Source organism: Camellia sinensis, chromosome 3 (assembly GCF_055761805.1).
Source record: "Camellia sinensis isolate YWXY chromosome 3, ASM5576180v1, whole genome shotgun sequence".
Classification (NCBI taxonomy): Eukaryota; Viridiplantae; Streptophyta; class Magnoliopsida; order Ericales; family Theaceae; genus Camellia; species Camellia sinensis.
The window spans coordinates 186,098,382-186,112,981 of NC_138963.1; the positions used below are offsets into that span (position 1 = coordinate 186,098,382).

General features: G+C 35.5%; 1 protein-coding gene across 1 annotated transcript; it reads left to right on the plus strand.

Moving 5' to 3' along the window:
• The first annotated feature begins 457 nt into the window (after nt 1-457).
• Nucleotides 458-12,674, plus strand: LOC114283057 (putative glycosyltransferase). The gene is made up of 16 exons (XM_028225881.2): nt 458-849; nt 3,011-3,121; nt 3,292-3,347; nt 3,435-3,577; nt 4,005-4,202; nt 4,284-4,483; nt 5,247-5,346; nt 5,467-6,042; nt 6,494-6,616; nt 7,137-7,217; nt 7,304-7,635; nt 7,755-8,012; nt 8,978-9,062; nt 9,169-9,382; nt 10,924-11,095; nt 12,217-12,674. Exons 1-16 carry the CDS (start codon nt 656-658, stop codon nt 12,353-12,355), a joined length of 2,982 nt encoding a protein of 993 aa, XP_028081682.2. The 5' UTR covers nt 458-655; the 3' UTR covers nt 12,356-12,674.
• The last annotated feature ends 1,926 nt before the right edge of the window (nt 12,675-14,600 follow it).

Here is a 14,600-nt window from a genome sequence, read left to right on the forward strand (position 1 = left end):
ATTTTACACATTTTCTACATGAACCATAAATAACTTTTATGAATAATATTCACTATGTTTGGTTTCAATTTTTTGAATTTAATTTTTTAAAAATTGAGTTTTTTATTTTTTGTTTTTAGTAAATATTTTTAAAATTTTAATTAACTTTTTTTATTTTTTAAATGCATCTTACTTTAATATATCTAAAAAGTGAAATATTTGTAAAAAAAAAATTAAAAATTAATACAAGAATACGAAAATTATACTAAATTTTCATTTTTTTTTATATTTTTAGTATTTAGTAAAAAAAATTAAAATAAAATTTCAGAAATATTATACTATATTTATGTAAAATGCATTTAAAAATTAAAAAAATTACCTAACATATTAAAAAAATTCAATAAAAAAAAAGATACTGAGCCAAACTATCATTTTCATTCCGTAACTAGTATAAATAAAATTTATATACCGTCCAAAAATACACAGAATCCTCCTCGCGCACACGGTATTGGCGCGCGTAAGAAACGAAGAAAGTTCAGCTCAGGCGCGCTCGCGGTGGTGGCGTAAGTTCTACGAAGATAGCGCGCTCGTGTCAAATTCGGTGCGTGCGTGCGTGCGATCTCTCTCTCTGTCTCTCTCTCTCGCTACATAACAGTGCATAGACGAAGGACACTGAATGAAAATTGTGAAAGCAATCTCGCGTAACACAGGCCTATCAATGGAGGTAGAGTATTCTGAAACCCAATGCGTACCCAAAGACCGAAGACCTGACGCTCTCGGTGACCTTCGTGTTCTTCCTGACGAAATCTTATGTGCTATGTTGGTGTATCTTACTCCTCGCGATGTCGCTCGCCTTTCTTGCGTTAGCAGGTTTCAATTCTTATATTTATTCTCTATACATAGATTACATGTAAGTGTCTCAATTCGTAATTGATTGACAGTTCAAAATAGATTATCTATGATTTTGAAGGAATGGGGAGTCAGGGTTATCTGTAGTTTCAAATTGACGCTAATGAATTTTACATGATACTTCAGAAAACATTTGGAGGAATTCATGCCACAGTGATAATTCAAGATGTAGAAACTTGAGTAGGTTGGTTCGGGAATAGGGCACACTCTGCGCGTATTATAATTTAGGGTAAATTACACTGACCTCCCTGGAGTTTAGAGAAAATACAGCTAAGTTACACGGTTTTGCCATAATTACATTGAGTTACTCAATTCACATAACAATTAGCTCCCTTTTTGTCAATAATTCCTTACTCGTATGGATGAAAAAGTGATGTTAGGATCCTTTTTACACTGAAATGTATATTTTTTCTTGTTTATCTGTATGTGTTTTCACATTTGCATTAGTTATGGTCTCTTTAGCCTTTGGTGTAATTATGTCAAAACTGTGAGATTTGTTGCATTTTCTTCAAACCTTGGGGTATGTCAATGTAATTTACCCTATAATTTATATGCCCAATATGTGGTCTCAACTCTTGTGTGATTGTTACTGAGATGTTTATTGCTGCAAATTGAGGGCACCCTTTTGCAGTATCTTAATGTTGGTGACACAGCTAGCATCCATATCTGGATGAGAACTCTAGTGACAGAACCCAATTGAACTGTTGATTATAGAAGTGACAGGAAAATTTGATCTGCGTTGAACCTGGATTGATTGATCAGGTTGGCCACCATGGTAGGTACAAGTAGTATTATGACTATCATGTGAGAATGTGCCCAGCCGTAGTAGAAAGCAAAGCTTGGGTTTGTTGGCATTGAATTACCTATATCTTATTTGCTGTCGAAAGGAAGCAGAGTTGGTGTAGTATATTGGAAACAAATGTAAGTTAGTCAGGGCTGTAACGTAGATGCAGGTAACGGTGGTGGAAAGAAATCATCATTTGTGATTTTACATGTACATCAAATATACACCTATGTACATGCATGTATTCACATAGATATGCAAACAGATGCAAAAGTGTGGATATATTATATATAATATGTATACATGTATCATTGTTGTCTCTAATTCTTTAATAATATATCCCCCATGAATGCTTCAACTCATCCTTGTTGTGTTGTGCATCAGTGTTTGTCCACCATAAAAATTGGGAAGGTCTTATCACACTTTAAAGGTTTGAGATGGTCCAAAGGAGTATGTTCAGAAAATGGAAAATGACAAAGATTAGGCTTAGAAGTTGGTCTCTTAAAAGCATAATCAAGAAAGCAAAGACTAACGAGAAAATCGCAACACTATTTTCTATAAGGTGGAAAAAAAAGAAAGCAAATTGAACTAATGAACTGATTTCTAGTTCCTTTTGAGGCTGATTTTCTTGTACGTGTCAATGTTGTAATGCTGAATCAATTGTAGTTGTTGACAATTTCCTTTGCCTGTACAATGTTTGTACATTTATAAACAAGCAACAAGTTTTCCAATCCAATTATGGAAATTTTGTCTTTAAGAATGGGATAAGAAGGAAAATGGTTCAGCACAACAGTTTGTTCACAACAATAAACTAGGATACCAATTTAGAATCAGCTTTAAAGTTCTGTGCATTATCCTCAGAACTGCTACATTTTTTGTTGTGAAAACATTTTGTTGGTTTCTTTTAGAAGATTTTTTTTTTTTTTTTTGATATCCGAGTGTCCGGGCCAGCTTTCGCGGACCTCAACTAATCTCGGGGTCCTGAAGTTAACAACCGGGCAAAGGCCCTAAGGTGTAACTCGAACTCGAGACCTGTGGATTTTATACTCCAGGCTTTACCATTCGGCCACTTGCCTTGGGGTTTCTTTTAGAAGATTCTTTATACATATGGAATGGCATATCACCTAACATCATTTTGGTGCAGTTTCATAAAGCTTAAAGTTTGTGTCCGAAGCCTTTATTTAGCTATAGGTGTCTTCCGAACCAATTTGAAATTTCTCTAGCTTTTTATTCATGCAGTGCATAGACAACTCTCTGAATGAAGTTTGAAGGATCTGTGAATCCAAACTACTTTTTGTTTCCCTTTTTTATTTGAATTTGTTTATCTTAAATATGCAGTGTGATGTACATCTTATGCAATGAAGAACCACTATGGATGAGTTTATGCCTTGACAATGTAAATGGCCAACTTCAGTACAAAGGCTCCTGGAAGAAAACTGCACTGGATCAGTATGTTGTGGGATTCATGCTTTAATTTTTCATACATTCACTTCGCCTTTGTGACTAAGAACTATATTTGGTGTTTGTGTTTTCTTGTCCAATGACCATCATCATCTTCGTTGTGGGAATCTAACAAGTTTTTCTCTTCACCCCCCCTTCAAACAACCAAATGATTGCAGGCTGCATCTTCCAAGTGAATATCAAGAAACTTGCATAAATCCAATGCACTTTGATGGTAGGAGACATTGTGACAATTTTTTGACTGTTATTTGATGATTATCCCTATATATGGTAAAGCTGATGGCAGTTATACCCTCTACAGGATTCAACTCTTTATTTCTGCTTAGAAGACATTATCGTTGTTATACTACATTGGCTGGATTCACTTTTGACAGCGGAAATGTGGAAAGAAAGAATAACATCTCATTAGAAGACTTTCGTCAAGAGTTTGATGCGAAGAAACCAGTATGGGTTAATGCTTCTGATTTTGAAATTTAATTAATTAAAACGGAATAATAAATAGTGGAAAGAACAGTATGACTGCCGTAAATTAGACTATTGGTCAACCCTCTTTTTGTTTAGCTGTATCATTTGGTCTTTTATGCTCTCTTTCCTTTCCATATATGTGGCCTTATCTCTGAATCTTTAGACATATTTCCATATTTCCTTGGAACAGCAATGTCATTTATGAAGCTTCCTTGTTTTTATGTGTGTCGATTTCCTCCATGTGTTTTTTATTCGATTTCTTGGAGGTAGATAGCATTCTTCTCAAAAAAGGGGACATAAAAGACATTTTCATTGACTGGTTTACATACATAGTAAATATTGTTTAATTACCTTAATTATTCACAACACTACATTGTTTATAGATTATTGATGAGCACTGTACCAGGTTTTGCTTTCGGGTTTGGCTGATACTTGGCCAGCAAGGAGTACATGGACAATTGATCAGCTATTGCTGAACTATGGAGATACAGAGTTTAAGATCTCTCAGAGGAGTTCTCGGAAAATCGCTGTGAAATTTAAGGATTATGTCTCATACATGCAAATTCAGCATGATGAGGATCCCCTTTATATTTTTGACGACAAGGTGCCTTTCCAATATAAATATATACTTGCATCCATTTTTTTCTTAAAATCTTTGAACTTCTCTAACTTGGAACTCATGCAGTTTGGGGAAGTTGTTCCGGGCTTGTTGAAGGATTACAGTGTGCCTCATCTATTTCAAGAAGACTTTTTTGATGTACTAGATAGAGACAAGCGACCTGCTTTTAGATGGCTCATTATTGGGCCCGAGAGATCTGGTGCCTCTTGGCATGTTGATCCAGCTCTGACTAGTGCCTGGAATACTCTTTTGAGTGGCCGTAAAAGGTAAACCTTTTACTAACCTGCATGAAGACTAATCTGTTTCCATGCATTTGTTTTACCCTACTGAATTCACTGTTTTTAAATATATCTATAACCTATTACCACATATGCTTGTTGGTGGACTGCACCAGGTTTTGCTTTCGGGTTTCAATTCATTAAATTTCAAACCTTGGGCTCTGATTGACCTCCAAATAATCCCAACGTATCCGTGTTTTAGCCTTATCTTTTTCAGCATACCATATGTAGGCAACAAGTATTCATCTGAATCTTAGAATAATAGTTGTCAACAACTTCTGAATATAGTGTGAGATCTCCTACTTAACACACCTCCTCCTCCAGTAAAAGAAAGGGTACAAATTTAAGAATAAGAAAGAAAATAATGGAGTCATGCACCAGCATTCACATGTACCTCCATTTTATTGCATGTCCTCGAGGGGACCACACACATTCATGTGGCCTGAGGGTATGCAACCTAGCAACTTCTCTTAATGTGCAGGTTATGGATTATAAAGTTCAACTTGAAACCGTACAACTAGATCATTTATAAATACTGTTTTGATCAATACAGTTCTCGGCTATAATATCATCTTAAATATGTGCCTCTTGAATATCTTGCCCAAGACCTCACTTCAGTGGGAGCCTTGTGCAATAGGTTGTGCTTTTTGGTATTATTGGATGCTGGGAAGTTTTACCCTTTTTGGTATTGCTTGACCAGAATGAAAGGAGCTGATGTCTAGAAGGCAATCTGTCAATCTTGTTTGAACAGGTGGGCATTGTATCCTCCAGGAAGAGTACCTTTAGGTGTGACAGTGCATGTAAATGAAGAAGATGGTGATGTCAATGTTGAGACTCCTTCATCATTGCAGGTATTCTAGTGTAGACATGGAAAACTGCATCTAACGATTGTAGTTTTGTATGATATGTTTTTTTGTTTTTGGTGCCTTGGTTCAGGCCATCTTGTATCAGATCATTTTTTGTGTTTTCAGTGGTGGCTTGATTTTTATCCGCTTCTTGCTAATGAAGACAAACCAATAGAGTGTACTCAACTACCGGGTGAGACAATATTTGTTCCAAGTGGATGGTGGCACTGTGTGTTAAATCTGGAAACCACTGTTGCTGTCACACAGAATTTTGTAAACTCCGCAAACTTTGAATTTGTTTGTCTGGATATGGCTCCTGGTTATCAACACAAAGGAGTTTGTCGTGCTGGCTTGCTTGCACTCAATGAGGGCAGTTTTGAGGATTCCAAAAAGACAACATTGTCCACTGAAGATAGTTTGAGTGACTCAGACCAGACTAGAAAAGAGAAAAGGATCAAATTTTGTGAACCTGTAGAGGAGCCAAATTCTGAAAATGCTGTGAATTCAACCTCCATAAATCACAATCTGCATGATCAGGAATTTTCTTATGATATAAATTTCTTAGAGATGTTTTTGGATAAAGGGAGGGACCATTACAATTCTCTTTGGAGTTCAAGCAACTGCATAGGACAACGAGAAATGAGAGAATGGTTATGGAAGCTTTGGATTGCAAAACCAGGATTGAGAAACCTAATATGGAAGGTATTTCTTTGCTTGTTAGCTTCTTCTTTGTTCTTGTGAGTCGTGTAGTCAGGAGTTTGTTAAATTTAGCCAAAAAGAAGAATTGATAATATGAAGGCTAAGAGCCCCATCTTTTAGGCCATGAGTGATTTGTATCAGCACTACATGTTGGCTCCACTTCTCGGGGTCTCTTTGGCCAATAGTGCTCTCTCTCTCTCTCTCTCTCTCTCTCTCTCACACACACACACACACACAGAGCACAGCAGGGCAAGAGTGGCGCTAATGATCTATTTATTTAACCATCTATTGAACAGTTGGATGCAGACTGTTTTAGACAATCATCAGAACTTAGTAGTTCTTTGCCTAGGCATCTGCTCAGAGACTCTCCAAGGGGTTTGAGCTGTACTGTGATTAGGGAAGGGTTAATGAAATTTCTTTTACATCTAACCATTAATGTTCTGAAATGGCGTAGGGAGCCTGCCTTGCGCTGAATGCTGAGAAATGGTCTGAATGCGTCAGAGAAATTTGCACCTTCCATGAGTTGCCCTTCCCCACAGATGATGAGAGATTTCCAGTTGGCATGGGTAGCAATCCTGTAAGTGAGTGGCTCATGGTCTTCTGCAGATTTTCAAATTTACTGCCATTTCTGTTTTTATTTTGAATGTGCTAGTTTTTTTTGTCATTCTTTGTATTGGATGCATAGATTCTAAGCATTTTTGGAGTCCTTCAGCTATTTGAGCCAGAAGCATCTGAAACTTTGGTGTTCTAAACTTTCATTTTTCTTCTCGCTGGCTAGCATTTTGGAAAGAACTCGAGACACTTAAAATTGGTTTTCTTGTAGGAAAGATTAACACGTTAGTATTGGCCGGGGGGGGGGGGGGGGGGGGGATTGATGCTTCCATATATTATTTCAAGCACAATAAATAAATAAAAAAAGGACATTTTTTTCTTTTGGATAAAAGGAGTTGTTTACATGTACTCCATTAAAAATTGAAGCCACTGCTTGAGTAACCTGATACAAAATTAAAACATTATCATTAAAACTGACAACTGTTTTCATTCCTGGAAAAATGATCTTTAGCTATCTGATCACTTGCTGTATTATTTGTTAACAGGTTTATCTCATTGCTGACCATGTAATTAAACTATATGTCGAAGACGGGCTGGAATTTTCCCTTAATGCTTTAGGCACTGAGGTACCATCTTGTTGTTCTTGATTTTTGTCCCTTAGAGTAGTCGTTTTTATCCTTACATTGTATGAACTTTGATTGCATCTTTACAGCTGGAGTTTTACAGTCTACTGTGCAAGGTTGACTCCCCTCTGAAAAATCACATTCCTGGTGTTTTAGCAAGTGGAATTCTGTTTATTGAAAATGGGTCATATAAGATTGTACCTTGGGATGGAAAAGGAGTTCCTAATGTTATTGCTAGTTGTAATTTGATCCCAGAAAATAGTTTGGAAGTTGATTTTCCATTTGGTGTATGGAGCAAAAAAAATTTTGAAATAAAAAAAGCAGGGATGTCAATAAATGAATTAATCAGTTCTGGCGACGGCTCAAGGATATGGCCATATATTGTAACAAAAAGATGCAAAGGCAAAACATTTGCTGAGTTGTAAGTTGCCTAGTTTCTTGTTTCAATTTAGATACTGGGTGCTTGAACAACAGCCCTTCTAATATGTTTGGAGTGTTGTATGTCCAAATGGTCTTGACTTCGTTGTGTACTCTTTGCAGACGAGAAACTCTCTCATGGGATGATACTCTATATTTAGCTTCTTTTTTGGGCGAGCAACTGCGCAATCTTCATCTCCTGCCTTTTCCTTCTTTAAATGCTTCAACACTTGCTGATGCTGAAGAGAAAATGGAGTACCCTTGTGTTAGTGGTTCAATGGAGGCTGTCACCAATAAACTTAGTATTCCTGCGGAATGGGATTTTTTCATCAGAACTCTAACAAGAAGGAAGAAGGATGTCTGTAGCCGTTTGACAAAATGGTATGTCCACATTTATCACTAAAGAAGTTGTTGATCCTTAAGTTTGAGGCTCATAGAGATGCACCATGTGTGACAAGGACTCTTACCAATTCTCTTAGGCATAATGTCAAACACTTCCTACCTTGTCGGTTACCAACATTTGGTGTATGTGTTCAGTTTTTGGAGACCAACACGCCAGCCTTGCTGAATTGTGCATCATTCTTATTTCATCATCAGAAGACTTAGAAGGATTTTGACTTCTCACAGAATTAATTATTTCTTAAATGGTATTCATCAGTCATCTAAGAAGCATGGACACGGATGCGGACACAAACACAGACACGGGACATGGTGATTTCAGAAAAATGAGGATACAGACATGGTGGGAATACGGCAATATAATAATATATTTTTAGTCTCTATGTAGATTAAATATTACATCCACAAACAATCAAAATTAGCAAAAACTAACACTAATTCAATATAATAATAATAAAAAAATAAATAAATAAAAAAACCCACTCGAGTTAACTTTTATCATTTATGTCTTCTTCATGGATGGTCTATTAATTATTTAAATATAAGATTCTAAGCAAAGAGGTAATCAACATTCAACATCCAACATCTATAAAGAAGAGGGGAAAAAAGTTATTGGCATATCCCCAAAATGTCCCTGGAAAACAAATTAATTAAATAAAGGGATATGCCACATGGCATGTGCCATACATGTCCCAGTGTTGACACTGCTACGGCCCCTATTTTGGAATGTCGGTGCTTCATAGTTAGTCATTACTTGGCACTTTTTCTTTTTTGGCTTGTGTGTTCCAGTCTAGCATAGTAGAAAGTTTCTGTGTGTGTCTGTGTGTGTGTTGGGGGGGGGGGGTTGGTCTCACAATTCTGTGATGTGATCATTCAGCTCCATTTATGCATGATATAGCAAAACTTTCAATCTGGTACCTCTAAAATTCTTCTCTTGCCACTTGTAGGGGTGATCCAATTCCAAGCTTTCTGATAGATAAAGTTGACGAATACATCCCAGATGATTTCCCAAAATTTCTGAATATATTTGAGGTTGCCCCCTAATCTCTTATTATTAGTTTTACTATTATTCTTATACCTACTTTTCTTTTTTTTTATTTGGAATTTCATTATAACTTAGCCCTTTACTTTGTTTCAGGATGGAAAAGTTGCTAAACCTTGCTCCTGGATACACTCTGATATAATGGATGACAATATTCACATGGAACCATGTTGTGTTAGTTCTTGCTTAACAGAGCACACCTCAGCTGCTGACCTCATGCATAATGGTTATGTGAATGGCAACCATGGCGGTGCTGAGTGGACATCATGGCGTCCTAGTCACATCCTTGATTTCAGTGATCTATCTATAGGTGAGTGCTTTTAATTGATTTAATGTTATATATCTAACCTTGTTTATAGCAGAACTGGAATTTATCCAGTTCCATTTGTGATGAACATAACTTCACTGAAGTAGATAGGGGTTTAATAGCATGGTTTTTTAAGGATTTAGTTATCATGAAACTACAATAACATCAAGGCTGCTACTTGTTTGTGCTAAACTATGGCCCAACCAAATTTTGGGTGGGTTTGGATAACATTTTTAACGCTTGGTTTGGCTTGGCTTAAAAATCAACAATCCAAACTTACCCCAAGTTGGGCTTAGGTTTCAACCTTCAGGAAACCCAAACTTGACCTAAATACTAGATATATAAAGACACACACACATGCATGAGCTCACACACAAAACTTACAAGCTACAAGCCTATAATTGGCTGGCCCTTTCCGAGATTTTACTTTGTACTAGTCTAATCGGTTCTTTAAGGAAATCTTGTACGATAAAAACTACATGGAACGTTCAATCCTCTCCTCTTTTTTTTTTTTTTTACCTTCAACAAGTTCTAAACCCTAATAGCCTTGGAGCATACCATTCCCTGTCTTTCCAGAACCTTGCAGCAATACTCCTCTCTGCACTTTGTTTTCTACATCGCTCTCTACATCATGATGGGGAACCAAAGCCCTAAGCATCTCTCATAGTTGACATATCCAAACATGGCAAGTCAAAGTTTCTTCTCTATCCCTTGTTCTTCAGCATCTTTTGTCTCTAAATTTCCCGTTGCTTTTTTCTGATCACATACTATTAATTCTTAGATTGTTCATTTTTTTCTTTCCTCTCCTCGAATTCCTCCATCTGATTATGGCATTGACTTTTTGGTTTTTGATTGTCATCACTCTCAAAGATTACGGCTTTGATTGCCTAAGTTACTCTTTTCTCCTCTCATTTTAAATCTGGGCATCTCTATCTCATAAAGTTGAGCTTGGGATGACCTTGGGCTTCAGTAGCGGGGGTTGACGGTCAGGTTGCTTTGGGGTCTTTACATTTATTTCGTTGATCCCAAGAACTATAGAGTTGTATAGTCACGGGACAATATGCTTATTTTCCTGTGAGTATGGATGTTTCAAGTTTGTAAGGCATATTTTTTCTGCTGTTTCTGATGTCCAGCACAATTTATGTTCTTTTATTTGTCTTGGATTGGACATACTTTGAGACTAGTATGTATTTTGCCTATTAATTATTTGTGCACCAAGGCTTTCTTAGTCCTTCAGATATTCTTTCTTATGTTCTCATGTTGTATGTTCGCTGCTTTTGGAGATGCTGTGCATTATCTCGGAGGTTTTGCACTTAGTGTTGAGTATATTTGTTTCTAGAACAAATGCCCTCTTTTAACTGTATGGCTTCAAATGTATCAGAATCATCTAGCACAAATGAATAAAGATTTAGTACACGAGAACGCTTATTAATTCCATTTTGGAATAAAAATTGTTGTTTTAAGTTCATCTTGATTTCTCAATTCGGAACCAAAAAATAGATAATCTCTATCTTTTTTATATTAAAGGCACTAATTCTTTGCAGGTGACCCTATTTGTGATTTGATTCCAATACATTTGGATGTCTTTAGAGGAGATCCCAATCTCTTGAAGCAGTTTCTGGAAAGTTATAGACTTCCATTGGCAAGAAAAATATCACAGCATGAATCTGTTGACGGTGGTGGCAGTAAGTTTGGACGACTCTCATTCATAGTCATGTGAGTTAAAGTTTGACTTCTGCTAACACAATGTCTTGTTCTAGTCTAGTTCTTCAAGATATTTCTAGTTGACTTTGAAAGAATCATTTAAGAATTAGCACTGTAATTTTAGTTTGTCAGTTGGGTTACTCATGATGATTCATCAGAAAATTAGTTTACTTTATTTTACTTTGTTTCATTCAATCCTCCATAAGATTCTATAATTATGTTTATATATCTTAGTGGAAAACCAGTTACGTATCTCCTGCATGTCCTCATTGAAACTATTAAGACTTCTCTAATTTGGGTTCGCGAGAACAGAATGGAAATCTGATCAGTATTATGTGGAAGCACCATGGATTGGTTTTTTGGTGTCTTTTGAGGTCATTGGCGATACCTCACTCCTTGAAAAATAATCAGTCTTCACATATCCTTGAGGAAGCATTTAGATAATTACCACTGAATGGTATATCGACATTATATTTGGTTGGAAGGGATGTAATTGCGGTGGCTCGTCTACTGGTGCACACCATTCGGGAGAGTTGACCTCAAATAATTTTGGATTTTGCCCGTGAGATTGTCCATCTTGCTAAATGGTTCTCCTGACTCCTTTTTTACTTCAGAAAGGGTCTGAGACAAGGGATCCCTTGTCACTATTGCTACTCATTCTTTTGATGGAGCTTAGCTTTTAGTTTGATTGTATCACAGATGGTTACTACATGGATATATGGAAGGTTTATAAGCAGATGGGAAAATATCGTAGTTCTATTTTTTCATCTGCTTATGTTGATTTCATGATCCTATTTTGTGGACAGAGAGGCTCAACATCTCTCTCTCTCTCTCTCTCTCTCTCTCTCATGCCCAGAGGTTCTTGACTAGGCCACAAGCTTTCTAATTTCAGCCCAATCTGATAGTTCTAACCTGGTTAAGATTATGACAAGAACCTCAATGCTATTTTCTATTTTCAAAGTAAAATCCTCTTGCAGTTAACCATACAACTTGCATTTGTGAGGTTTTTTCGGCAATGTGATGATGTTGTCAATGTATGTTATATAAGGTCATGATCAATTATTTCGGCTTTGCAGTCAGTATTGATGCAGTTGTGGAACTGACTTGTACGGAATGGTTCAATGTGTTTGCAGGTGCTATTGTATTTTGCATGAGGATAATATATTGGGAGCTATTTTCAGTTTATGCAAGGAACTGAGGACGGCAAAATCATGGGAAGAGGTTGAGGAAACAGTATGGGGAGATTTGAATAACTACTCAGGTTTCTGTTGATTAGTCGGTCCCTTAATTTTATTTTTGTTCTTGCAGTCTGAAAATTTTGTTATATTATTGCCAAAATTTAGCAGGCAGATACAAAGCAAGACTCTGACAGTAATTTTGAAAAGCCATTTCTATATGTTATACAATTTTTCTTTGTTAAATTTTTTTTTTTTGGGGATGTTTTACAACTGTTAAATTGTACTTCCATATTATTTATGGATAATATTGATGGTTGCGTTTATTGGGTTGTCCCTCATTCATCACCACAATTGTAGTTGTGTATCACTTTAGTAATTTTTGTGTGGATCTAAAAAAGCTGGATTTATATTCATGGTAGTCAGGTTTATTTCTGTGTAAAAGCAAATGGATCTGCATTTCCTTTGAATGTTGTATCATCATATAATGTAGCAAGGGGAATTTACAAATCAGTGGTACTATCCCAAAATAATTACAGATTCATGAAAAAGTTTACGACTTTCATCATTAAAGTGCATAAAGTTTATCATAAATCTATAATTATTTTTCAAAATTAACACTGATTTGTTATTTCTCCATATAATACTGAATATTTTCATATGAAATTGAACTTATTCCTTGTTTGGCGTTGCAACAGATGGCAAGTTGTACAACTATAAGCTAAGAAATGCCACTTGACTCTTGCATGCTGAACTCCTAACTTCTCATACGTGAAAACTCATATGTGAAAGAAGGGGATAACCGCTGGGCTCGTGGTTGAACTTCGTATTCTTTTTGCAACGGTCTCTCTTCTTTTTGTCTTTTTCTTTTTTTTTTGGTAAATTGAAAATTTGATCTATTTGTTTGTACTAGTGGCTGTTTGTTCCTTGTAAATCCCTGTGATATCTTTACATTTTGAAAGAGATCGACACTGTTTAGATCTAGGATTAATCAAATTGAAAGGGAAATTAAATTACTTGTTTATTCACTTAAAAAAATACTATATATTACGCACACCCAAACCCACACACACAAATTTAATTTTTTTAATGACAAATACATTTTTATTTTCTTCTCATTTTCTTAACTCAAAAATAAATAAATAAATAAAAGGATTTAATTTGTTTCATTACTTTTACTTTTTTTCTCTTATATTAAACTACTAGTGAATGACCTATACCTAAAGATACTCCTAACACAAATGACGTGCTCCCTAGCTGTAATGTAAATTAAAAAGTAAATATATAAAATTTTTAATGATTTAACAATTATATATTTTAGTAATGTAAATGAAATAATCTAATTTAAGGATAATATTTTAATATAAAGTTTAGAGAAATGCTATTCACAACTATTTTTTTTTACCATTTTATTTCATTTCTTAAGTATTAATATAATCAAAGTCATGTGTATATGTACGATTCATATTATTTAATAAATAATGTGTTACTCAAAAGGCAACCCAAGAAGGGATGAATTGGGTTTCTATAAAATTAAAACTAATAACTACCCAATAAAAATTACCAACTAATACAACAATTAGAACAGTAAGTATAATAGATAATTATTACAATAATATTAGATAAACATAGCAGTGCAAGCAAATTAAAGAGATAAGGGAAGAGAATGCAAACAAGATTTATAATGGTTCAACTTCAACCAAACCTACGTCTACTCCTCAAGTTTTACTTGAGATTTTCCACTATACTTCTAGCTTTATAGGGGTACTAGCAACCTCTTCATAAATGGAGCAATCCTCCATAAAATTTACAAAAACTATACCAAGTCCTCAAACCCTTGCAAATCTTAGATGATTCATAATTACTCTTAAGGAATCAAGAAACTTGAGTGTACTACACTTTTACAATGTTTGAATGATAGAAAGCTTGAAATGAAACTCTCTGAAGAAATATTACAAAGATTGAAGCTCCGAGTTATATCAGTAAAAACCTCTCACAGGTGTATTTGCTTAAAGCTATAAGGCACTGTGTATAATTTCTGAGAATAAAATGAAAACCAGATGAAGAACTCCTCAGATGATCAGAGAAAATGGAATATGTGATTGATGAAGAATAAGAAATTTTTGGTTTGCTGTTCACCTCTCTGTTTTTGCTCTTTACATCAGAGCTCTCTATATATAGCAAAGCTCAGTGCTCTATTCTGTTTGCCAAGCCTATCTTTTTCTTCCTGTTGAGGAGATGGGATGATGATATACATATCATAAATGTCAGCCTTTGTCTCTAGCCCAAGTGAGCTTTGCCCTTTGGAAGATGGGTGTGAATCAGCTAGCCGTTGCGAAATT

Bases quoted from the DNA above. Each gene is read 5' to 3' on its own strand.
- LOC114283057 (XM_028225881.2), top strand. From the start codon at position 656: ATGAAAATTGTGAAAGCAATCTCGCGTAACACAGGCCTATCAATGGAG. The intron at 3,122-3,291 runs GTATGTTGTGGG...AAATGATTGCAG, and splicing joins AAGAAAACTGCACTGGATCA to GCTGCATCTTCCAAGTGAAT. The intron at 7,636-7,754 runs GTAAGTTGCCTA...TACTCTTTGCAG, and splicing joins GGCAAAACATTTGCTGAGTT to ACGAGAAACTCTCTCATGGG.